The sequence below is a fragment of the Acinonyx jubatus genome, chromosome A2 (assembly GCF_027475565.1).
Source record: "Acinonyx jubatus isolate Ajub_Pintada_27869175 chromosome A2, VMU_Ajub_asm_v1.0, whole genome shotgun sequence".
NCBI classification, from domain to species: Eukaryota; Metazoa; Chordata; class Mammalia; order Carnivora; family Felidae; genus Acinonyx; species Acinonyx jubatus.
In genome coordinates, this window is record NC_069383.1 from 440,350 (window position 1) to 466,880 (window position 26,531).

At 43.4% G+C, this 26,531-nt stretch overlaps 1 protein-coding gene across 10 annotated transcripts in view; it reads left to right on the plus strand.

The window, feature by feature from the left end:
- The first annotated feature begins 249 nt into the window (after positions 1–249).
- Positions 250–26,531, plus strand: part of NCAPG2 (non-SMC condensin II complex subunit G2) — a 64,189-nt gene continuing 37,907 nt past the window's right edge. Inside the window, exons 1-13 of one of the 10 annotated variants that reach the window (XM_053217792.1) lie at positions 250–364; positions 748–859; positions 1,648–1,932; positions 2,189–2,308; positions 6,883–7,071; positions 7,615–7,729; positions 9,262–9,416; positions 11,725–11,859; positions 14,505–14,599; positions 16,746–16,815; positions 20,074–20,160; positions 23,515–23,610; positions 24,198–24,323. In XM_053217792.1, the coding sequence (XP_053073767.1) occupies positions 2,231–2,308; positions 6,883–7,071; positions 7,615–7,729; positions 9,262–9,416; positions 11,725–11,859; positions 14,505–14,599; positions 16,746–16,815; positions 20,074–20,160; positions 23,515–23,610; positions 24,198–24,323 (1,146 nt within the window). In that variant the 5' untranslated portion in view covers positions 250–364; positions 748–859; positions 1,648–1,932; positions 2,189–2,230. Of the gene's footprint in view, positions 365–408; positions 860–913; positions 1,091–1,121; positions 1,272–1,647; positions 1,933–2,188; positions 2,309–6,882; positions 7,072–7,614; positions 7,730–9,261; positions 9,417–11,724; positions 11,860–14,504; positions 14,600–16,745; positions 16,816–20,073; positions 20,161–23,514; positions 23,611–24,197; positions 24,324–26,531 lie in introns of those variants that run through there. The other 9 variants (XM_027051148.2, XM_027051149.2, XM_027051152.2 and 6 more) reach the window with 9 other exon arrangements.

Consider the following 26,531-nt stretch of genomic DNA (forward strand, 5'->3'; position numbering starts at 1 on the left):
CCAGATCTGCTCTCCCGTGGGAGGGGCGTGGCCTGGGCGGGCAGTGGCCTTCCAAGGCCTGGGCCGGAGCTCGGAGCAAGAAAACGCAGGGCGGGACCGGGAGAGCGGGAGGGGCCTGGGGCGGGGCCCGGGCTCAGAGCAAGGTAGGGCGGGGCTGGGTATGCAGCGTAGGGCGTGGTCAGGACGCCGCTGGGCGGGGCGGGGCGGGGCGTGCAGCGCGCCCTCCGGCGGCCCCGCCCAGCTGTGCCCGGCTCTCGCGAGAGCGGCGCGTGATGACGCGCAGGCGGGCGGAGCGCGTCGCGGGCGCGGGCGGGCGGGTTTGAATCTGGTCCGAGCGCGGGAAACGGCGGGTTTCCGGGACGAGGTGAGCGCCGCGGTGCCGGCAGGCGAAGGGCTCCGGGCGGGGGCAGGGACCGGGAAGCGGCGGGGGTCGGTCAGGTGGAGCCCCCAGTCGCACAGCCTCCGCGTGGGCTCCACGGCCCGGCCGGTGGCTCTGCGGCGGCCCTGGGGCGGCGGGCACCGGGGCCCTGAGCGCGCCGACGCCCCGACTCCGGGGCTGAGTTCACAGAGGACCCCGGCCTTGGACCCAGGCTGCCCGGGAACCTGTCCCCAAGCGTCTGTCGTCGTTCTGACGGGAGTGCTTTGCTCCGGGCGGGGGCTTGTTCGTGGGAGGGCTGGAGCGCAGCCCCACAGGTGGTGACAAGGCGACAGGCGCCTCCTTTGAACGCTCCTCGTAATTCGGTCCAGGCTCCTGTGTGAAGAGCGCCCTGCCGCCGTGGGGACGGATAACTGCGTGTGCGATGACGCCTCAGCCTGCAGGCAGCATCTGGCCGGACGGGCGCGGACGCGGGCACGAATAGTACGAGAAGCCGAAGGCGGCCCCTGGGGAGGGGGGGTAGCCTGGGAGTTGGAAGCAGCTGCAGTCACGAGTGTCAGGAGATGGGGCGTTTCGTGGTGAACGCGGTCAGGACACGTAGATTGCCGTACTTGAGACTGAGGTGCCGCGGGTGCCCTTGGGGGCGGAGCACGCCAGGGGCGTTCCCACGGGTCCACGGGAGGGGCAGAGTTCAGAGACCCGCGCGCAAGACGTGTGAGTCCGTGTGGCGAGCGCACCTTTTCGGAATGTTTGTTTTTAAACCCATGGGCTGCTGCTGGCCATTATTAGTCATCAAGCTTGTCGCCGGCCACCCTGCCTGCTGCCGGGCCAATCGGAAGTTCTGTTCTCTAGCTCAGCCCGCAGAGCCGAGGAGTGAGGTGGCCAGGCCCAAGTGGTACGCACTGGGCACGTTATTTCCATTTTTGTGGGTTTAACTTAGACGGTAAGACCTGGAACTCCAGGTTTACGAGGACTTTCTGTCCCCGAAAGTGTTGTCATTGGTGCCGGTGACTTTCCAGATTGCTCTGTCTGTAAGGCCCGGGAGGTTCTCATTTGTTTCTGGAGCGAAGGGTCTGCTTGCATGTGTGCTCCGTCACTTACCTTGCCTGTTGGCTGCCGGCTTTCGGCCCCGGGGTGTGAATGGAAAGTAGCGTTTCCTGGGGGAGCCGCAGCGGGCAGGGCGCTTGCACACACTCCCTGGAGCTCTGGTCCCGGCGCGGGTGGGAGCGGGCTCCTGTGATTGGGCGCCTAACGATCTGCTCTCCCTCCAGGCTCCCGGGGGGCCCAGCGCCTCGCCCGGCAACGGGCGGCTGTGACTGCGTTGTTTTTGCGGAATGGCACTTCGGAGAGGCACAGTCTTCAGGATCTAGCGGCGGGGCTCCGCTTTCATTCTTTTCCTTCAGTACTTTTATTGTTCCCAAGGCACTTTCCCCCATGTTTTCGTGGGATCAGCCTTTTGTTGAACTGACTCAGACCTGCCTGAGCATCTTGCTAAGGCACTAAAGGGGGAGGAGGCCAGCCTCCTCGAGCCGTTCGGATTTCTCTTTCCTTTGTTGGTAACTTCATTGACAATTGATAATAACATAGTGTTATGTTGATACTGTCCTCAGTAAAGAAAGTAAGGGAATTATTTTGTAGATATGACTTGTTTTACGTCAGAATATGGCTAAAAACTGTCTACCATAGACGGTACAGGTTTTTGTTTTTTTGTTTTGTTTTTTTGCAGTTTTGGATGTTAGTGCCAAATTATGTCGTGTAGGAAAAGATATATTTGCAAATTCAAGTTTCAGTATGACTGTGTTTTCTGCTTAGGGTTACAGAATAAATGCCATATGAAAAGCAGTTTCATCTGTCATGGAAAAACGAGAGACATTTGTACAAGCAGTGTCTAAGGAGCTGATTGGAGAATTTTTGCAGTTTATTCAACTTGATGTAAGTTTTATGTTTAGCTTTATTGTAATTTGGCTGTTAACGTAAGACTTTTTTTTAAATCAGTACACAAATGAAATCTCGTAGTCTCAGTGAATCCTTAGGAACCAGGATTTATTTAAAAAAAAACAGGAGTATACTCAAATAGACCTGCTGACGGCAGGTACTCACAAATGGTATTTCCCGCTTCTTTTAGGAGAGTTGTAAGAATGCTAAGTGATGTAACACAGTGTGTTTCTATACACTTAAATATATAGAGATCTCTTGCCGTGTGGGTGGCATAGTGAGGAAGACATATTCTTTTGGTCCTCAAGTTATTTACAGTGTTGTGGTGGATTCAGGTCTGGAAATACAGCAGAGTAAAGACTCAGCTGGGGCAAGGGTATGGGAGGGTGCCCACATCCAGCCATGGACTCTTTCCTGTCCCAGTGGAAAGGCTATGGAGTAAACAGAAGTCAGCCAGTCAAGGAGGGATGTGGGGAAGGATCTCAGAGTGAAGGGGATAGGTTTATGGACCGGAGAAGGCACGTTGTGTTTGAACTTGAAGGCGTTCGGTAGGGCTAGGGTGCAGAAAGCCAGGTCAGGAAGACACAAGGGCTGACACTTGAATTATGTCAGACTTTCTTTATCATTTTAAGGAGCTGAGACTTTATCCTGAGAGGAGTGTGGGTTTGTATCCGAAGAATAGATCGAAGAGGGCCACGTGAAAGCCTGGAGAGGAATGAAGAGGCCGTGCCCTGCGCGAGCTGTCAGTTGGGGGGGTGGTGGTGCTGTTGACTGGATGTGCGCCAAGGAAAGGGTGAAGGCAGATCCCAGGTTTTGACTTGTGGTGCCTTCCAGTGAGATCTTGGATGTGGGAGGAAGGCAGGTTTGAGTGGGAAGATAGGCTCAATTTGGGACCTTCTGGATGACTGTCAGGGGGACAGGCACAAGTTGGTGTCCAGCAGGTGGATGGATAGTATCTGAGGCCCAGGAAAGAGGCCTGGGGAGAGACAGATTTGGGTGTCCTCAGTGGCCCTTGGAAGCTTCAGTCATGGGAACACACGGGATCATCTGTCGTGTAATGAGAGAAGCCTTGGACAGAACTCTGAGGAACCCAACACTTAAGGCACCAACTCTAAAATGCTCGTGACGTTGGGGCAGGAGACACATACCTCATGCAGTGAAGATTAAGTTAGTAGTCACTAAGAAGTAGAGAGGAACCTAACAGTAAATTTGTTGCTAGCAACATTCATGAAGTTACTTTTCTTTATAGGAGAGAAATGAGCTTATGAGGTGATTTTGTATTGTAAAATGGTACCCTGTAAACTTACCCATAACCAGCACAAGTTCACGAGCAGCACATCATGGAAGTGTCTGTGAGAGCCAACTATTTAGATGTTACACTAATGTCTGCTTTAGTAGGAGTGCAGGTGATTTGTATTATATTAGATGTGCAGCACACATATAGTTTAAATTTCGTAAGACTTGTTGCAAACTAGTATCGTAGCGTTAACTAAAATCACTAAATTGATGGTGATGAAGCTAAATGATAATGATCTGAAATCAAAAGGCAAAGCCAGCAACATTTGGGTGGCACAGTCCATGCAGGGTCACAGAGCACTCTCTGAGGTGCTTCCCTCCGGCTGTCCCCGTCACGTGCTGGAGAGCCTTGAACTGTTGCTCAGCAGCGGACATCTCAGTAGGATGCTGAGTTAGTCCTTGTATTAATAGCCATTAGTTTTAGTTCATGAAATGCACACCTTATTAACAGTAATTTAGTATGTCAATCACCACGTAGCTCTTAGTTAAACAAAAAAATGAAAATACGCAGGATTGTACATCACTTGTTTTCTTCAAGTTGAATGATACAGAGAGCCATTCTGTAGGTTTCACATGGTCAACCAAGCAGTTAAGTCTGTTTGAAGCCTACTAGGTGGACCTCCCATCAATTCTGCTATAATGTCAGTTCTGCTATAATGCAATATTACACATTGCTAAAAATCACGTACTCTGCCGAATGGGCAATAAACAGAAGGATTATGGGAAAGATGGGGGTAAGGGCAGAACTCTCAAAAACCTCACCAGTGACCCATTTAGAAAAAGAGATAGTGACCTAATAAAAAAACAGCACTTTTATACAAGTCAAATCACTAAGAAATACATAAATATGGGAGTAAAGATGACATTTGCCTTGAAAAAGAGCCTGAGTTTGCGGGTGGAAGTGAGTTCCTGTGCTCCCCGGGGCTGGCCTGCTGACCCTGTGTGAGAGGAAGAGAACAGAGGAGAAAAGTACAGTCCAGGCTGGGAGGACTGGAAAGGTTGAAGAGAGGCCAGGTGGACAGAGAACTGGTCAGAGGGTTGCAGCACATGTGGGTTCCCAGGAGCTGGCTGGCGTCTGAGGTGTGTGTTTTGCGTGACTCAAGCTCTGCTCAGCAGGTGCGACTTTCTGCATTCGCCTAGTGATGAAATCCCACATAGGCAAGCCAGAAATTTCCTTTTGCTCAGATTGTTCCCTTATGTATTAATTGCATTGGGACAAATCTGCATTTCAAAATAAGCATTGTGGAGCAGCACTGACTGTGCTCTCAGTAGTTCTTTGAGATTGGAGGGTCAGCGTTTAAGGAGTTTGTCCTGAGTGCCTTCTGGATGCCAGGCTCTGCTCTTGGCCTTGGGACACAGTATATACCAAGTTTCTGCCCAGAGGGAGTTGGTTTTTGGTGGTGGAGGGAGAGGAGGAAGCAGGGTAGGGGATGGGTGTCCAGGTGTGATTTTGGTCAGAGATTGGAATGGGCCCTGTGGAGACTGAGGGAGGAGAACTCTGGACAAGAGGGTTGGGGACGGGGAGGCCCTGAGGCAGGTGCACACCTGGACAGCCCAGATGAGGCTTTCCTGGGAGAGGAGGGAAGGTGGTAGGAGTTAGGGTGGGGAGGTAGCCTTGGCGGGGGGGCCCTGGAGGGGCTACCTGCTCTCCTCTTTGCTGCTGAAATGACCGCAGAGTTAAAGGAAGGTTACGGGAAGAATAAGCATCCTGAATCTCCTGCACTTAGACTTGCCACTTGTCACCTGTCACATTTTCTTTATCATGCCCCACTTTTGCCTCTTCTTTTTGAGTCATTTGAGAGTCCATTGCAGGCATTTGTCTCATCCCTGAATATTTCAGCGTGGTTTGCCTAGACAAAGATACCCTCTTACGTAATCACAGCAAAAATCCTACAAGGCTATTGGACATTGGCACAATGATACTGTTACCTACAGTACACGCTTGTGTTTTTTCCCTGATCCAGGACCCTGTTGATGGTCACACATTACATTCAGTTGTCATGACTTGTTAGCTTCTTTAATCTAGAGAGTTTCTCAGCCTTAGTTTACTTTTCATGACATTGATGGTTTTGAAGAGTGTAGGCAGCTATTTTGTGGCATATCCTTCAGTTTGCCCTTACTTGATAGTTAGGTTAAATACACCTTATGCATCTTGACAGGGGCTGCATAAGTGGTGTTCTGTCTTCCTCAGTGGAGGCACATGGTGTCAGTTGGTCCTGTTATTGGTGAAGTTAGTTTTAATCAGCCACTCGCTCAGGTCGGGTGTCTGCCACATTTCTCCGTTGTGAAGCTGCTGTTGTACCTTCATAATAAGTAATCGTAACTTGGGAAATAAGTTGTAATTAGGGAAATAGTCAAACTTCTCCTCATCAGACTTCTACCCACTGGTTTTAGTATCTGTTGATGATTCTTGCCTGGATCAATTATTACTACAATGTTTGTAACATTTGACTGTTTTGGTGATTGCATTGGCTATAGGGAGTTCCTTTCAGATGGATCCTCTACCCTTTTGATACTGGTTTCTATTTGCTGTATCAAAGAGTTGGTGAGGTCATCTGCTCAAAGTGAGACGAAGTGGTTGGCTCACGGGTTTTAAGGATAGTTGAGAGGGTCGGCTAATGGGAGGATGATGTCTAGAGACGAATAAGAGGTTGAGGGGCCAAGTCAGGTTAGAGACCAGAAACTTCAAGTGCACTCAGTTGGCTTGGCTGCATTATTATTGTTGTTGTTGTTGTTATTGTATAGCATACTTTTGTAACCTGATTATAGGTGTGGAGATGGTGAACATCTGGATGGATTGATTTCAGAGAGGATTTTGCTAAGTGGGTGAAATTTTAAACTCCGAAGACTAGGATACTAGGGTGGAATAGGTAGAGGAGGAATCTGCTACTTTTTGTCTCATGATTCCTGTACTTTTCCCTTTAGGAATGTATTTCACAAACTAAACCCAGCTCTTGAAATAATAATTAGCACTTAACCTATTTTTTTTTTTTAACATTTATTCATTTTTGAGAGAAAAAGTATGAGTGGGGGAGGGACAGAGAGAGAGAGGGAGATGCAGAATCTGAAGCAGACTTCAGGCTCTGAGCTGTGTCAGCACTGAGCTGACGTGGGGTTCCAACTCATGGACCACAAGATCGTAACCTGAGCTGAAATCGGTCGCTTGACAGACTGAGCCACCCAGGTGCCCCTAAACTTTTTTTGATGCCTGTTTTTAAAAAGGATAGAACTAAAATTTTGTATTTGAAATATGACAGTTGCTATTTATTTTTCAGAAAGATGCTTCTGACCCTTTCAGCCTAAATGAATTGCTAGATGAATTATCAAGGAAGCAGAAAGAAGAGTTATGGCAAAGGCTCAAGAATTTATTAACAGATGTGCTGTTGGAAAGCCCGGTGGCTGGATGGCGGATGGTGGAAGTCCAGGGTGAAGACAATATGGAAACAGAGCAGGATTCAAAAATGGTAGTATTGGTCTTTCAGATATATAATTTGTTACCTTTTCTTTGTTAAAAAATAGTTATTGTATGTAATTTTAAGTTAAGAAAAAATTTAAAGCTAGAAGTCTGTTCATTATAGTTTTACCTTTTCCAATCTTACCATTATTAATCTGCCATTCAGTGTTGGTGTTCTTTTTGGACAAGTGACCTGTATTCAATTTTAATTCACTTTTTAGAGTAAGCTAGAAGTGTGGGTTGATTTTTATAAAATTAGTAACCTTCACATTTAAAAAAAATATTTTTTGTTAGAGAGAGACAGAGACTGCACGCATAGGGGAGGGGCCAAGGGACAGAGAGAGAGAGAGAGGAGAGAGATGGAGAGAATCTTAATCAGGCTCCATGCTCAGTGAAAGGCCTGATGCAGGGCTTGTTACCAGGACCCTGGGATCATGACCTGAGGTGAAATCGGGAGTCAGACACTCAACCGACTGAGCCACCCAGGTGCCCCTAAAAATTGTATTTTAAGTTGATTTTAATTCACTTGAAATTTGAATTTTTTCATTTGTAGAAGAAAAACCTAGAAATAATTCATGCAATTACATCTGTGATTCTTGCATCTGTATCTGTAATAAATGAAAGTGAGAACTACGAAGACTTATTGGAATGTGCAGTCGTGTTAAATGGTAAGTTGCATTTTTGATAATGTGGCATATTTAGAAGTGGGTATCAAATGATTCTCGGTAAAAGGAAGCTGGTCATCGTGTAGAAGCAGAAGGTGTTAAGGCATAACTTTGCATTCAAGCTCTTTTACTTTAGCTAGATAAGGAGCAAAGAAGTACTCTTTTTTAAAAAAAAAAAAATTTTTTTTAACGTTTATTTATTTTTGAGATAGAGAGAGACAGAGCATGAATGGGGGAGGGTCAGAGAGAGAGAGGGAGACCCAGAATCTGAAGCAGGCTCCAGGCTCTGAGCTGTCAGCACAGAGCCAGACACAGGGCTTGAACTCATGAGCTGCGAGATCATGACCTGAGCTGAAGTCGGATGCTCAACCGACTGAGCCACCCAGGTGCCCCGCAAAAATAATTTTAATTAATGAGTTTTAAGACAAATCACCTAAGTGCCCTCACCCTCACTCTGTGAATAAATTAGTTACATGTGACACTTTCCTATCAGACTTTTCGTTCTTAGTGTCACTTGGATTTATGTATCTGTTTTATCCAGAATTCTTGCATGGAAATACAAGGTCTTATTAAGAAGTTACCTCTTGGGGCGCCTGGGCGGCTCAGTCAGTTAAGTATCTGACTTCGGCTCAGGTCATGATCTCAAGGTTTGTGAGTTCAAGCCCCGCGTCGGGCTCTGTGATGTCAGTTCAGAGACTGGCGCCTGCTTTGGATTCTGTGTCTCCCTCTCTCTCTGCCCCTCCCCCACTCACGCTGTCTCTTTCCGTCTCTCAAAAAATGAATAAATGTTAAAAAAAAAAAAAAAAAGAAAAGAAGCTACCCCAATCAGTATATAACTAGATCCGAAAGCTTTGTGAATGTTACTACAGTTTATTTTCAGTTCCCAAATAATTGTATAAAATGAGTAGCACTAGTATTGTAGTTTCTCCTAACTTCCCATTAATTCAGGGATTGTACATGGATGTAATGGCATTCAGATATCTATGGATTATAATTATGAGCATAATATTAGTATTTTGATTTTATTCTTGAGCTTTTCTTTTAATAAAAGCACTGCAGTCTTTATGTTTATTATACTAATTGCTTTTACTGTTTTTCACCAGTGAGCCAGAATTTGAGGCCAACCTATCGAGGGACAGTTGTAGTGCATTCGTGGTCACTACACCTGACCTGGCTTCAGTGTTGAGTGTTAATAACTGTGGGTGTCGTTGCACTTGGGTTCGGGTAGTTTCAGTACTTGTTTCTCTTAAATTACGGTTTGGGGCAGTGTGACCTGAGTCTTCCAGTTCTAAAATTCTGTGTTCTGTTGGGTCTGCTCTCACAACAGTAGTAAACAGTTTTTTTAAGTTAGCATCATTTGTCTTCTATAAATAATGTTTATAAATTTTGGCAAGTTAAAGATAAACTGATACTTGCTTAGCGAACATTTGTAAGTCATAGTACTTTACAATTTAAAGTACATAATACTTCACGTAGTATTTTACACAAATACTGGTTTGCTGTACTAATGGGACATATCCTGTGCTCTGTGTTAGGTATTTTATATGCGTTACCTGAATCTGAAAGAAAGCTGCAGAACGCCATTCAGGATTTGTGTGTCATGTGGTGGGAGAAAGGCCTGCCTGCCAAGGAAGATATGGGAAAGACTGCTTTTATCATGCTATTAAAGAAGAGTCTGGAGACTAAAACAGTATGTTTACTTTTTAAAATGCATACCTTCCTGGGGTGCCTGGGTGACTCAGTTGGTTAAGCGTCTGACTTTGGCTCAGGTCATGATCTCACAATTGGTGAGTTCGAGCCCCGCATCGGGCTCTGTGCTGTCAGCTCACAGCCTGGAGCCTGCTTCAGATTCTGTCTCTCTCTTTCTGCCCCACCCCCGCTCGCACGCAGTCTCTCTCTCAAAAATAAACGTTAAAAAAACCCAAACATACCTTTCTTTAAAAGCACATGTGTTCATATCAGTTAGGAATTATGTTTGCTTGTAAGTGGCCTGACTGCAGGTCCTTCCCAGTTAGGGTCTTTTTTTTTTTTTAATTTTTCATTTTTTTTATGTTTATTTATTTTTAAGAGCAATAGAGACAGAGCATGAGCAGGGGAGGGGCAGGGAGAGAGGGAGATACAGAATCCGAAGCAGGCTCCAGGCTCTGAGCTTTCAGCACAGAGCCTGATGCGGGGCTTAAACCCACGAATCGTGAGATCATGATCTGAGCTGAAGTCAGACACCCAACCAACTGAACCACTGAGGTGCCCCCCACCCCAGATACTGTCTTTTTAACTTAGGATGTTCAGAGGTGGGCAGTCAAGGGTGGGCAGGGGCGGTGGCTCCACATATCAGTCTCATGCAGGCTTTGTCCATCTTCTGGGGTGTATGGCCCCCATCCTTCCTCTTACCACTGCATGGTTGCAGGGTGGCTGCTGCACCTCCACTTTCTGGTGTGAGTTCCAGGCAGGAAGAAGAGGCAGGGAAGCAGCAAGGCGAGATCTTCTCAAACTCTCAGCTTGTATCCAGCATACAGAATCTGGTCACATGGCCACATCTCTGCTGCAAATGGGGTTTTTGAAGGGATACATTGCCAATGTTAAAAGTAGAGATATTTTTAGTAGTGAAGAAGGGATGGGATGACAGATAGGTGAGTGGGAGTGGCTGCCTGTGTCAGTGCGGTCCTCTGAGAGGCAGACCCCACCACGGACTGCCCAGGACTGCATGTACGCAGTGAAGGAGGAAGGGGGCAGGAGTGGTAGGGAAAGCCTTCAGGCTTAGGTGCAGGTGCCACACCTGTGGGAGGTGGGGTGTCAGACTGCAGCCTAGGCCTGAAGAGGTTTTGGGAGCGCCAAGGGAGAGCAGGGTTGAGGATTGGATTGACTGAGTAGAGCTTCCATACAGCACCCAGTGCTCCTCATAACAACTGCCGTCCTTAATGTCTGTCACCATCTAGCCCATCCCCTGCCCACTCCACCAACTGAGGATTGAATTTAACTTGGTCCACTTCTCAGCCTTTACTCTTTGGTGTGCACTTAAGAAATCTAGAAAAAGAACAGTTTTTTCCCCTGATCAGAACAACAGATACTTAGGTTCATCTTAAGACAGTTGGGCAAGTGAATAAAAGGGAAAATGAGGAAGATAAAAATCACCCATAATTCCACTACCTAAGGTGATCATTGCTATTTGAGGGGTATTTAGGAATTTCTCTTTGTCTTTCTCTCCCTCATATTTTTACTTCCTTACGACAGATTTCTAGAAATGTAATTCATAGGTCAGTGGATTTGAGCTTGATGTACATTTGGAGCTCTTGGTACACATTGCCAACAGCTTTGTAGAAAGCTTGCACTTAATCACACTCTCCCTGTCCGTGTGTCTGTCCCACCATGGCCTCCAAGGATCCACCAGTTTGGTGACAGAAAAGACCCTTTGTGGTTGTGCCCTCAGCTTGCCATAGGAGGATTGAAGAATGCTTGTTTGCATCAGGATTTATCCTTAAGCCATTGTCGGTTTATCTTTTTAAAATCTGTTCTAAAAAAGATCCATTTTCACTGCCTTTTTATCTTTTTAATAAAAAAAATTATTTGTTGATTCATTTATTTAAAGATTTTAAAGTAATCTATACATCCAATGTGGGGCTCAGACTCATAACCCCAAGATCCAAGAGTCACACGCTCTACCAACTGAGTCAGCCAGGTGCCCAATATGGGGCTATTTCAATTTAACTTGTAGTGAAGAAACTAAAAGCTGGGTCCCTCACCAGTCATGGTTCTGTGCTCCGAAGCCCAATGGGGCTGGTGGTCGCCGCAGTGCTCGCTACAGACTAGGGCGTGCACAGCGCAGAAACTGGACGGCACTGCCTGTCAGTGCTTCCGTTTGCTTTTGCCATTTTTCCCGTTTTGGTGAACAATCCAGAGTTGTAATAATTTATAATATAAGGTATTCTTATGACATATTCGAAATGTGACCTTAATGATTTATTAAAAACTAACGTTTTTGTTTTTTATGTCATTCCTAGGGTGTAGACATATGTCGGCTTTGGCGTATTCATCAAGCTTTGTATTGCTTTGATTATGATTTAGAGGAAAGTAAAGAAATTAAAGATATGCTGCTTGAGTGTTTCATAAGTGTTAAGTATATCAAGAAAGAAGAGGTAACTGGGTTTTTCTTTTTTGGTGTTTTGTGAACTGCTTTTTAATGGATGTTTTTCCTAAGTTCATGTAGTTGATGATGTACCATGCTCAGTGTTTTAATGAAGGCTGACTCCTTCATTAAAACACTGAGCATGGTATTATTTATTGCACATTTTTACTGCATAGCAGTATGATGCAAACACTTTACAAATCATTGCTTATTTCATCATTAAATGAGATGGTGATAGGTGGCTGTGTGAATCGTGGGGAGAACCATGGTTATAGTTTAAGTTACGAATGATTAAAAACAAGTTTGAGAATACACTTCCTGGTGCATCAGACCCGACCCTCTGCCCTAATTCCAGGTTATTGGCACATACTGAGAACTGTTGTCAAGTGGTATTCTTGATTTCTTCTTTCTAGCCATCCAGTAAATCCAAAGAGATGCTTCTGTTCACTGCTGCACTGTCCATTTTGGTGACCATTCCCCTATGTCACTACTGAGCACATGAAATACGGGCAGATTGTGGCATTAAGTGAAAAATATGTGGATTCAAAACTTAGTATGAAGAAAGAATGTAAAATAGCTCATTAATAATTTTTATATATTTATTACATATTTAAATGCTAATGTTTTGGTTGTACTGGTTTCCATAAATATATTATTAAAATCAATAATAGGGGCACCTGGGTGGCTCAGTTGCTTAAGCATCAGACTTCAGGTCATGATCTCATGGTTCATGAGTTTGAGCTGCATCAGGCTCTGTACTGACAGAGCAGAGCCCATTTTGGATTCTTTGTTTCTTGTGCGTGCATGCGCACGCTCTATCTCTCTCTCAGCCCCTCCCTCCACACTCATGCTCTCTCTCTCTCTCAAAAATATTAAAAAAAAAATTACTTTAGCCTTTTTTACTTTTATTAACATGGCTATTAGAAGATTAAAAGTTACAGAGAGGCTTGCATGGTTTTATTGGACAGTTCTGATTTGTTATCTTAGTATTCTTCTGTCGTCTTATTTTATTAAACATTGACTATATTCCCATGCCAGAGATGCAGAGAAGAATATTGTTTTTGTTGCAGAGTATAGCCTTTGTTTCTGTTTGCTTGTTGCTTGCAGACGTGTATGAGGCAGAAGGAGGGAGTCCTCACTACTCCCTGAAGTAGGTGGGGAGGGACTCTCAGAGGAGGACGAGTACCAGTTCTGAGGCCCTTAAATGAACAATTTTTTTCACAGTCTTGCAGCTAGTCAGGGGCAAAGACACGGTTTGACCCGATTTGCCCACTCCAGGACACCCTCTCCCGTCAGCTAGGTTAAAGGACCATATGTGATTACTGACGGTACTGACCAAGGGTCAGAAAGCCTGTTTTTAGATCCCTGTTTGTTCACTTACTAGGTGGTTGATCAGACTACCTGGAACCTCGTGTTTCCTTCTGTAAAATAGGAACAAGGGTGTTTCTCTCTCAGGATTCCTGACGAGCACACGAGGTGGTGTGCATAGAACCTTTAGCACAGGTGCTGGCAGGGACTGAGCACTTGGGAGGTTCCCTGGCTGTGCTTACTGCTTTTACTGCATCATCGTTGTTGGAAAAGGCACTAGACCTGAGGCCTGTGCCCTCAGCATCTCCAGGACTGTGGTTAAAGTTAAGGACAGTAAAGCAGCTGAGAGTGGGTTCAGACAAGTAAACTCTATTTAGAGTGACTTGTATATAGTACACGGTGACCTGCACATCAGCTTATGTGTGTGTAAGTGCAAGTAGGCAGTATAGACGTAAACTTTTGTGTATGTTAATGCTCCTCTTTTATTTAAATTGATGTCTTTTGGATTTACAATATCCAAACTTAGTTTCTTAACCAGTCATTGCTTTAGTTAGGTCAGTTTCGTCATTCTCAGTAAATGACAAATATCTTGTGCTATAATGGCAAATTACTTCCGGTAAATACTTTTTGTTTCTAACTTGCCTGTTGCAAGCACGGTCCCCTGCCATTTATATCAAAGTGTGTTGCATTGCCATAGGATTCCAGAGACAGTATTGGTAGACTGGTAAGCAGTGAAGAGATGATGGTGCTGTTCACTGGGAAAATTCTTGGAGGATGTATTTTTTGTGCTCTATCGAGTACAAGTATCATTACTGCTTTTTAGGTCTACGTGTAATTTAGTAGTATGCGTATAAATTAACATGGGCAATGTGTGTATTTGAAAATTCTCGTTTGGTAGATACTTAGCCTCTTAACTTTACAGATCCTCAGTTTTCTCATTTATAGAAGGTGATAGGAACTGATGTTCAATTCCCTCCCATCTCCAAATGCTAGATTTCAAGCATACTTTGATTTTAGGTTATGCAGACATCCATGCCAGAGCCAGAATGAGATGTTTGTGGGCTAATTAACTTAGCTACTGGGCAGCATGGTAAACGCGGAATCCTGTGGTCCAGCAAAGGAGCTCAAGGGTGTCTTCTGGCTCTTGCCCTGCTGCCCAGCTGCTTTACTCCAGGGGCTTCCGCTGCTGTCCTGAGTTACAGTTATGGATGCTTCCTTTGTTAGTGTTACTAAACATCCAAAGAATTATTTGTTTTTTAGTTACTGCAAAATTTTTACTTGGTTGCTCTTTCAACATTATGTCTTTTGGTTGCAATTTCAACATTGTATCTTTTTTATCATTTACAGGGAAGAAGATTTCTTAGTTCTCTCTTCAGTTGGAATATACATTTTATTAAAATGATCCATGAGACCATTAAAAACCAGTTACAGGGATTACCAAAGTAAGTATGAAAGGTAATTAATATTTTGTGCTGTCTTTTTTTAAAAAATTTTGTGTGTTTCATTTTAAGAGTGACAGAGAGCGTGAGCAGGGGAGGGGCAGAGAGAGAGGGAGACACAGAATTTGAAGCAGGCTCCAAGCTCCGGGCTGTCAGTACAGAGCCCGATGCAGGGCTTGAACTCATGAAACGTGAGATCATGACCTGAGCCGAAGTCAGACGCCCAACCGACTGAGCCACCCAGGCGCCCCAATATTTTGTGCTGTCTTAATCTGATTATGAAATCGTCAATTTGGCCTGACTTTTTTTTTTTTTTTAACGTTTTTTATTTATTTTTGAGACAGAGAGAGACAGAGCATGAATGGGGAAGGGGCAGAGAGAGAGAGGGAGACACAGAATCGGAAACAGGCTCCAGGCTCTGAGCCATCAGCCCAGGGCCCAATGTGGGGCTCGAACTCACGGACCACGAGATCGTGACCTGAGCTGAAGTCGGACGCTTAACCGACTGCGCCACCCAGGCGCCCCTGGCCTGACTTTTTAAGTTATATTAATGTATTGGAAACTTTAGAAACTATCTCTTATTTATTATGTACTGTTTTTATTGTGTACTGTTATTTTTTTTAATGTTTATTTACTTTTGGGGGGGGGGAGAGAGTGCACAGTGTGAGTGGGGAGAGGGGAAGAGAGAGAGGGAGACAGAGGATCCTAAGCAGGTCCCATGTTGCCAGTGCAGAGCTCGATGTGGGACTCAAACTCACGAACTGTGAGATCATGGTCTGAGCCGAAATCAAGAGTCAGACAGATGCTCAGCTGACTGAGTCAGCCAGGTGACCCTGTATTGTTATTTTAATTATGTGTTCATTATGTACTGTGGTATCACTGGATAGTTTTTTCCTTGCTATGGGAAATCATTCTTTTTCAGTAATGACATTGAAATTAAGATTTTTTTTTACTGTTTACTTATTTTTGAGATAGAGAGAGACAGAGCATGAACGGGGGAGGGTCAGAGAGAGAGGGAGACACAGAATCTGAAGCAGGCTCCAGGCTCTGAGCTGTCAGCACAGAGCCTGATGTGGGGCTCGAACCCCATGGACCGTGAGATCATGACCTGAGCTAAAGTCGGACGCTTAACCAACTGAGCCACCCAGGCACCCCTGAAATTAAGATTTTAATTTGTGTTTATTCTTTAGTAAATTATTTGCCAGTTAAATCTTAGCCTCATTCGCAGTAAATTCCATGTCACTTGCACTTCTGACACCATGAATGTAACATCTGCTCCCCAGTTTACCGTGATTGAGCTTTGTAGTTTGGTGGGAAGGGTCCTGCAGGGTAAGAGTCTAGGCATACGTGCACGAGCCTGAGTGCCCAACATCTTGGGAACTAACAGCAGTCGAAACTGTCATGGCAAATGTTTGAATGTTTGCTGTGTGGCAGGTAAAGAGCTCAGTGCTTAATCTGCTCTGCAACTGAGTACTTAGTGTGCGTTTTAAAACTGAATTCTAAAACTCTTGAGGTGGGCTTGGTTACTGAGTTTCCCTCTGTCAGGCAGCTTGTGTAAGTACTGAGCTGAGCTTTGACTCTGAATCCCTATCACAAAGCTCCTGAGGTTCGCAAGAATGCTTTTTCCTCCTGTTTCCTCACTGGCAAAATATTTGGGTTGAACAGTAGATTTCTAAACTGTGATTCTAAAATCAACTCTGGTATTTTAGGGCTCCCTAAACTTGAGGGAATTAGTAGTCCGGAAAGTCCAAAATTGACTTCCAAGTCGAAATTTTATTTATATTTAAACATTCTCTACTAACCTTGACTGAGAAGGAAGAAAGTTGAAACTTCAGTTCCCCTTCTCAAAATCCCTTCCCTTTTCCTCTCTCTACTGCAGGTAGATAACCTGTTCCTGCAGGTACTTTGCAGAGCACTAGTCTGTGGTGGGGTTCCTCCTGTTCTAGGATAGGAGGGGACCTGAAATTATACATTAAAAGTGTGATTGTTTGGGGGGCGCCTGGCTGGCTCAGGTGGAAGAGCATGTGACTCCCCATTTTGGGCTCATGAGTTCAAGCCCCACTTTGGGTGTAGAGACTACTAAAAAAAATAAATAAACTTAAAAAAAAAGTTTGAACTTTCACTAACTTTTTTTTTTTTTTTTAAATAGATCTTTGATGGTACACATTGCAGAAATTTATTTCAGAGCTTGGAAAAAGGCTTCAGGAAAAATATTGGAGGTATTTTCTTTTCATTTTATTAAATGTTAACATTTTTTTTTTGTTTTATTCTAGTTACCAAATAAGTCATCACAAATAGTCATTTAATATCTGTGTTGATGCTCTTTGTCAAAATAAAGGCAGATAATGAGACTTTATGTGATGGGGATTCACTCTCATTCCTATAAACTTTCGTGCTCAGCCACAGACCCAGGACTCTCGCCACCCACTGGGATGTGCAGTTTGAGTGACGTCAAGATTTGCCGAGTAGCATTTTGATAGCTTTGTTAGGTCTGTGCTGTCCAGCCACCTGTGGCTGCCATGCACTGGGAATGTGTCCAGTCCAAACGGAGACGTGCTGTAAGTGTCAGGTTCTGAAGATGTAGTGGGGAAAGAAGGGCATGAAATATCTCATGAATGTGTTTTTGAAACACATTTATTTATTAAAAAAAAATTTTTTTTTTAACATTTATCTATTTTTGACACAGAGAGAGACAGAGCATGAACGGGGGGAGGGCCAGAGAGAGAGGGAGACACAGAATCCGAAGCAGGCTCCAGGCTCCGAGCTGTCAGCACAGAGCCCGATGTGGGGCTCGTACTCACGGAGCGCGACATCATGACCTGAGCCGAAGTTGGACGCTCAAATGACTGAGCCACCCAGGCGCCCCGAAATGATAGTGTTTTAAATATATTGGGCTGCACAAAATATATTGCTAAAATAATTATACCTGGGTTGTTTTGTTTTGTTTTTCTGTTTTTAATGTTGCCACTAGAAAATTTAAAATTGTGTTTGTGGTTAGGGTTCCCATTTCTGTGCCTATCTCAGACTACCTCATAGCTTTTAGTTACACTGTTTTTGAGAATTTAAAGACATTTGTTTTGAATATGGCTTACCTTTAATGACGACATAATATCTGCATTGTGAAGATGTGGCTGTATAATTCACAATTATAAGACATTCAAAGGCCTTTTTGAAAAATTATCAAAAGAAAGTGTTTTTGGCTGATATCCCTTATATTTTTCTCATACTGGGTTCTTAAATGTGTTTTTTTTCCTTCTGAGAATAAAATTTTTACTCTCTTATTTTTTTATTTTTTTTAACGTTTATTTATTTTTGAGACAGAGAGAGAGAGAGAGAGAGAGAGAGAGAGCATGAATGGGGGAGGGGCAGAGAGAGAGGGAGACACAGAATCAGAAGCAGGCTCCAGGCTCTGAGCCATCAGCTCAGAGCCCAATGCGGGGCTCAAACTCACGGACCGCGAGATCGTGACCTGAGCTGAAGTCGGACGCTTAACCGACTGAGCCACCCAGGCGCCCCTAAAATTTTTACTCTTAAGTCGAAGAGGGGTCTTTGCTTTTTGGGGAGCAGGCCCTGAGCTGGTGGGTAGGGAAGGTGTTTACTGATGTTTGGGCTGCTTTCTATCCACTCTGCTCCTGTGCAGCTTAAGCTTGGTTTATATTATCAGGGTTTGTCACTGACTTCTGGAAGATAAAAACTTACCGCTTACGTTCCCCTGCCGACAACATCCACGGTCATTTTACAGTGTATTATTATTATTTTTTTTAATATTTATTTATTTTTGAGACAGAGACAAACAGAGCATGAACGGAGGAGGGTCAGAGAGGGAGGGAGACACAGAATCCAAAGCAGGCTCCAGGCTCTGAGCTGTTAGCACAGAGCCCGACGTGGGGCTCAAACTCACAAACCATGAGATCACGACCTGAGCCGAAGTCGGAGGCTCAACCGACTGAGCCACCCAGGCGCCCCTACAGTGTATTATTTTTTTTGAGGAAAAGGCAAAACCAGGACATTGGTATTCATTTTTGCATTGTTTTATTATTGCATAACACTTGTTCACAGGAAAGAATATTTGTTCCCCCTTTTTCCAGTAGTGGTTTTAAAAACAGGTGTTTGTAGGGGCGCCTGGCTGGCTTAGTTGGTAGAATGTGCAACTCTTCCATCTCCAGACGTGAGTTCCAGCCCTATGTTGGGTATAGAGATCTCAGTCAGTCAATCCACATTAAAAAAAAATAGGTGTTTGTAGTTAAAAACATGATTGTTTGATTGAATCTGTACCAAATGAGTGCCAGCTTTTTACTTCTCAGGCTCTCTGCCCTCCCTCGCTTCCTCCCTCCATTCAGCTTTTTAAAGCAACCAAATGTGACATCTCACGTCCACGTACTGCAGTGTGTATCTCTAAGGAATGTAGGTATACAATGCCAGTAACATACTTAACAAAATTAACGATTTCTGGGTATTTTTGAAAATATTTACATTTCTCTGTTTTGTTTCAAAATGTCTTTTTACAGCTTTCTTTGGAGTCAGGATCCATTAAGTCTCCCATGGCGTTTGCTTGTTAACTCATTTAAATTTCTCAGAGCATTCCTCCCTCTCTCCTTTTCCGTTTTCAAAACCTGTGCCATGCATGGGTGTGTTGAAGAGCCTGGACCAGCTATCCCGTAGGATGCCCACATTCTGGTAGTTAGCTCTCCAGCTCCAGCTGTTGTGGCACAAACAGTCCATAGGTAGCACCCCATATTGCATTTCATCACAAGTCGGTGTGTGGGTCCCCACATACAGGATGCCAAGATGTATTAGTGGCTTCAGGTGAAGGAGGTATTTTCGGAGATAATGAAGGAGGCTGATAGTAGTAGCTTTCTTATGTCCTTCCCTAAAGCCGTGGAGCCCCAGGTGTGGGGACAGAGTGCAGGGCAACACAACAGAGTCGTTGGGGATTCGGGCTGCCCCTGGTGGTTGGCTCTGCTTCCGTTGCCCAACTCTGAAGGTCCGTAGGTGGCATGGGCTAACTGAAGAGTTTCCCACACCCACAGCCCCACCTTGTCCTCTCCATGGAAGTCCTGGAAGATCTTTTGGTCACTTTGGAGTCCCAGCCCCCATCTTTCAGGTGGTTCAGTATCAGTTCTGGGGACAGATCCAGTCTGAGATCGTCTGGGTCAGGAAGACTCAGAAGAGGGGCCCCCAGGCCACACTCAGTCCCTGAACCATCTGGCTTGAACTGTAGGTAGAAGCTTGCTCCGCCATCTAGCACAGGCTTGGTAGTTCACCAGAGGAGAAAGAAGTAAAGGAGTATCAAAGCTGAAGGGATGCTAAGAGGTGTGGACTCAAAGTAGAAAAGCTGTCAACAGAGGACCTTGGTGCTTTCCCCCGTGAACTTGAAGAGGACAGAGCCGACTCCAGTGACTGCACCTCCTGCCCTGTCATCTGTCGGACCACATGCCGGTGCCAGGTGGTAACTCACGTTGTGTTTGCCGTTCCAGACAATCGAGCACGGGTGCATCCAGGACTTCATGCACCATGGGATTCACCTCCCGCGCAAGTCTCCAGTGCACTCCAGGGTGCGCGAGGTGAGCGAGGCGTGCGGCTTTCTTGGTGATGTTTTTATCACTAAGAATTAAGTTAATCCCCCGCAGGCATCAGCTTAAAGGAGCTTTCTTAGAATCTTGATATTCGGTACCTGGCAGTTGTAACTAGGAAAAGAAAGGTATGTTGTTAAGAGAACCAGAACCTTACCCAAAAATTTTTTTAAATTCTTTGACATAAAAATATCCAGAATCCTTACTTTCTGAGTACCACTACCACTTTTCTCAAAAATGGATATTTGGGATTATTTTTATTATTATACTTTCATGCATTTTGATATTCTGTAAACAAATGGAATAAATGTTTTGATAGTTTCTTTTGATCAATTTTGTTTTTACTTTTTAAATTTTATTAAAATTTTTAAAAATGTTTTATTTATTTTTGAGAGAGAGATAGAGTGTGAGTGGGGGAGGGGCTGAGAGAGAGGGAGACACAGAATCCGAAGCAGGCTCCAGGCTCTGAGTGTCAGCACAGAGCCCTGACACGGGGCTCGAACTCGCAAACCACGAGATCATGACCCGAGCTGAAGCCAGACGTTTAACCGACTGAGCCACCCAGGTGCCCCTATTTATTTTTATTATTATTTTATTTTATTTTATTTTATATTTTATTTTATTTTATTTTATTTTATTTTGAGGGAGAGAGAGAGAGAGAGAGAACGTTTGTGCAGGCGGGGGAGGGGCAGAGAGAGAAGTGGAGACAGAGGATCCGAAGCAGGCTCTGGGCTGACAATAGAGATGAACTCGCAAACCTCAAGATCGTGACCTGAGCTGAAGTCTGATACTTAACTGACTGACCACCCAGGAGCCCCAAGATTTGTTTTTAAAAGCTAATTCTAGGGGCGGCTGGCTGGCTCAGTCAGTAGGGCATGCAACTCTTGGTTGCAGGTTCATGAGTTAGGGCCCCACATGTGGCATAGAGTTTACTTAAAAGGAACTTTTTTAAAATGCTAATTTTAGAATTTAGATATGAATTTTATACTTATATTGTAAATGAGGTGACTCAATAATAAATAAGGCTTTATTTTATTATCAGTGTCATGATGACACTGATAGGTGTTTGATAATCATAATGATCTTGGCAGGAGGAATTGGAAAATGTGGTCTGTTTAGGACCCAAGATCACTGTCCTAAACCAGGAATAATGCCTTGTGTGCTTCATTTTGGCAACTGCATGTCAAGAAGCTAAATGAACAAAGACTATTTCTTTACTTTTTTGTGTAAGGTATTACTATTATTTGTGGAGTGTAAATATATCAAGCTTGAAAGGATACAAAAACATCTTTACATTATTGGTATGTTAGTTTGAATTATCCATGGGTAAAATACCCAGAGACGAATATATCCAATTGTCTCCTGCCCCCTGCCCCAACGACACATAATCCTAGTGTGGTTTCATTAAATTATAGGTCAGTTTGGGTCATTTATTCTACGTATATGATTTGTATTTCAGATACATCATAAGGAATGGTAGCATGTTTAACTATAAATTTGTGACATAATTGCTTCCTTTTTGGTAGAAAATAAAGACTTTTTCATAATTGATTTCTGCTCTGGTAGTCTGAGTAATTAAGATATTATATGTGTAGATATCACTATTTGATAAACTATGTCAAAATACACAATTAAAAGGAAGAACATTAAATTTCACTTTTTTTTAATTTCACTTTTTGAATGCAGTATATTCTTGGACTTTAACTCTTATCATTGCTTATAATACATTATAGCTTCTTCCTCAAATCTGCTTTTTTGGTAAACATCACATTTATATGATAAATTATTTTACTGATATGTTGAAAGAAGCTTTAGGAAATGCTTCATATGTCATTTGAAAGTAAAAATCCCCAGGGTGCCTTGGTGGCTCAGTCGGTTAAGTAAGTGTCTGACTCTTGGTTTCAGTTCAGGTCATGATCTCACAGTGTGTGGGATCCACATCAGGCTCTGTGCTGACAGCATGGAGCCTGCTTGGGATTCTCTCTCTCCCTCTCTCTCTACCACTCACCTGCTTGCGAGTGCTCTCTTTCCCTCTAAATAAATAAATAAACTTAAAAAAAAAAAAAAGAAAGGAAGTAAAAATTCCCATATTGTTGTTGAAAATCTTCTAACATTAGGTAGTTGTAATGGTTGCCCAACTCTGTAAATATATTAAAGCCCATTGAATTATATACTTTAAAAGAGCAGATTTTATGGTACATGATACACAACCTGATAAAGCTATTTAAAAATCTTTCTGTGTATACCATTGATATCAAAACTTGATAATACTATACTCAAAAAAACTATAGGGATGCTTGTGTGGCTCAGTCAGTTAAGCATCCAACTTCTGCTCAGGTCATGATCATGCGGTTCGTGCATTCAAGCCCTGCATCGGGCTCTCCACTGTCAGTGTGGAGCCCGCCTGGGATCCTCTGTCCCCCTCTCTCTCTGCCTCTCCCCTGCTTGTTCTCCCTTTCTCTCTCAAAAATAAATTAAAAAAAAAAAAACAAAACAAACCTACACACTAATATCACTTATCACCATCAGTAAAAATTCCTAAATAACTAGAAGTCAGAAAAAATAATCCCCAGACTGTGTGAAATTGATTCAGGTTCACTTAAAGTATAATCTCTTGTTTGATAGTCTGTTTTAATTTTTATTTTCCACTTTTCACTAATATAGTTTTAGTTCCAAGAGTGGTGAATTAAGGAAGTAAGGCAAAACTGATAGTTGCTGGGGATGAGTCTGAAGAGTTGCAGAGAGATTCTGGCTGGTGAAACGGGCAGTAGAAAAGGGACAAAGCAGTGGAGCTGAGTGCACAGCCCCTTCTCTGATTGTTCCTCAGTTTGGGAAGGACTTGCCATCCAAGTTAAGCTGACCTGGTGAGGGGCCACTGGACAGTGACACCCACTGTGAGACGTGTGCCTGTTTCGGAGGCTCATTATAGGTTCTTGGAACCACAGATGTGGGACCAGAAACAGGCTGTAGAAGCCATGTAGGCTGACTCTTCCACACACTCTTTTTCCACTTCACCCCAGAGGGCTGCGGTCTCTGTGAACTTTTTCTGAGGTTATTTGGTTATTGCTAGAAAAGTAGAAACTACAACCGAAACCTTTTTGTAGCCCAAGATCATTGATCTTTGTTTCTGCCACTGGTTTCTTTCACGTGATCACCTTTACGCGTTGAGAACCAATAGCGTATGTATCACTGTATCTTCTCCTCTTAGGAAAGAATTATCCAGACTTGTGAAGCAGGAAGGACAATTTTGGTGGAGAGAACAACCTGCCCTCTGTGTTGAAAGTAGGATCTTAAGTGCTCTTTTTAAAAACATTACCTTTTTTTTCTTCTTTTCTTGACTCTTAGGTGCTGAGCTATTTTCATCATCAAAAGAAGGTTCGTCAGGGAGTGGAAGAGATGCTTTACAGATTATATAAACCCATCCTTTGGAGAGGACTAAAGGTACTATTAGTCTGTCCATGTTTAGAACATGCTAATTATGCTGTTGAATGTATCATGCTCTAGTTCAGAATTGTGATGACGTAGTAACGAAAACTGGAAGCTTTGTGAAATTTGGGGACATATGTTTTTTATTTTTTTATTAAGAAGATCTGAATTGGTTAAGTGCTGACTACACAGTAGGAAGGGGTTTGTCATGCTGTGTAAACCAGCAGAGGCATTGGGAGTCTGCAGAGCTGAGCTTGGCCATCCTGGCCCTTCTGTTGATGACTGGGAGACAGCATGACACCCTTCCAGGGAGAGAACACTAGTACTTTTCAACATGGTAAATCTGGTCTTGGGAGGGATATAGTCACTGTTTCTTAGTGACATAAAGTGGACATTGAGTCTTTTAATATCTGTCAGTACTGAGCCAAGAGTTTGGTTTAGCTCACGGAAGGTCTCCTAGGTTTGGCCAGTTTTAAATACTGTGATTGTCTTTAATTTGTAAGTAAGTCTATACTGAGATACTTAGAAGCATTTAAGAAATCCACACTGAAGCCTTTGAACACTTGCTCTTTGGATTCTGAAACACTGTTTCCTTATTCCAGGCCCGAAATTCTGAAGTCCGGTCCAACGCTGCCCTGTTGTTCATTGAAACATTTCCTATCAGAGACCCAAACTTCAATGCCATTGAAATGGATAGCGAAATCCAGAAACAGTTTGAAGAACTCTATGTACGTATTGCATGTGGCTGAGCCCCCTATGAGGTCAGCTCTGTCTGCGCCCAGTACGCATCCTGGCTTCTCCTGTCCTGCCTGTGTGCTGCCCTCAGATGGCAAGGTTTCCAGATCTTCATCTTCTTCTGAGAAACCCATTTTCTCCCTGGTGCCTTCTGTGACAGCTTGGACCCGATGGCGTTCTTTTCTTTTTTTCTTTGTCTCCTGTGGAACGTCTAATTATTTATTACCGTATATAGTTTTAAATGTTTTTTGTGTATTCTTGTCTCCCCAGCATAGAGGCAGTATGACATGTGGTTAAAGATCCCCAGATTTGATTCCACTTCACAGTTAAGAGTTGTGTAATTTTGGGCAGGTCACTAACTTTTCTGTGTCTTTGCAAATTGGGGATGCTGATATTGCCTGCTCTAAGTGGTGGGGTCGTGTGCATGAACAAACCTGATGATGTTTTAAGGCGAGTCTATAAATAATGCTTGTTGCAATGGAATTTTCACATGACTGCTTTTTCAGATGAGACATGAGAACATTAGGATGCCACGTTTATTTCCAAGGATGCTGCGGGTCTTTTTCAGGTGGCTGGAATGTGCTGGCCTCTGCTTATTTCTCTACATTGCCTTACATTTCCAGGGCTTCCTAACACAAGCTAAAAAGTGCTTCCTGGTCAGTAGAATAAAATTTTAGAAAGTGACAGCAAAAATGTTCTGATAATGATGGTTACCCATGGCACTTTATTTTTTAACTTAATGAAAAATCTCAGGCATGCAGGAAGTTGAAACAGTAGTGTAAAGAATATGTGTAGATTTAGCTCTTTGTATGCAAATACACACACGTGCATGTGTATACACACACACACACATACACACCCGCACACACACAGGCATACACACTTACATACAGACACACGCATGCCTACAATGGACAGTTAGTAGTATTTATCCACGTATATTTACCTAAAATTCCCTTTGAGAATCATTACTTTTGTGGGAATAATGGGCAAATCAAAACTAGATTTTGGTACTTTTAGCCAAAAAACTATGAAAAACTTTTGCTCTTTTTAACTCTGGTGTCCAAATCTATGAACTCTTGTTTTTACCTGAACTGTGTGTGTCTGCCTTGGACGTGGTGACCAACAGGGTGCTGCCAGTCCAGCCAGCACATGTCTCCTATTGTACCTCACGGAGTACACGTGGCCCTCCTGCTCCTGAGTCGAACGTACGAGCAGGCCACCGCGGACAGCCTGACGGGGACCTCCTGAGGCCTTGTGCTGGGCGTCAGCATACATAGCAACTGAGAGCATGCAGTCACATTTTGTTTCGGATTCCACTTCCCCCTTCATAAGTCTGGGCTTGACCAAATTACTTAATTTCTCTCGAGTCCTATTTCTTCTCTAAAACTGGGAATAATACTCAGTAGGATTGTGATAAGGTTTCAATGAAAAATTAAATATAAAGCATTTAGCATTACCATGACAGTGGTTATAGGTGAGATTGAAAGTGCACTTGTCTTGAGAAGTACTGAGTAGAATAAGTGCTAATGTAAAATTGTTGAAATGCGTATTGTGCACTTGAAATTAATTTAACACTGTATGTTAACTAAATGGAATTAAAATTTTAAAAACATGTAGAAAAAATAACTGGCTATTACTCTCCATAGGAACATTAAAAATATGTAAAGTGATGTGATCACCTAATATAATATTAGGAACATATTGGTGAATCCTGTGTCTCTTATACTAGAAACTGAAGTGAATTTCTGGAGATGAGTTTAGTACTCATTTACAAGGTGAAAGGTGTGTAGAGAGCTGTTGGTCTCTTGGAGATGGAGATGCTATCAATGGCTTGGTGGCTTGGATATTCTTAGAATATTGGCTAATGAGTGGTGTAACTATATCTCTATTCCATTAAAAATCCTTTGTATTATAAATTGAAGGAGTCTTACTGTGAGGACATCACACTTGGTAGAAATACTATATGAATAAATATGTTTACAAGCTACGAAGTTTAGCGTAATTTTAGCAGTTGTGTAATATGTACATGTTAATAAGTTTAAGAAGCAGGACCTTATGAAATAAGGTGAAAATAAATTATGGTGAAAAATAAATTATGCATAGGAATGGCAAATTCTTATTAGAGAAAATACCTATAAGAGATGCCAAACCTTTGTTAGACTCGAGCTAATAGACCATATGAAGACTAGAACACAGAG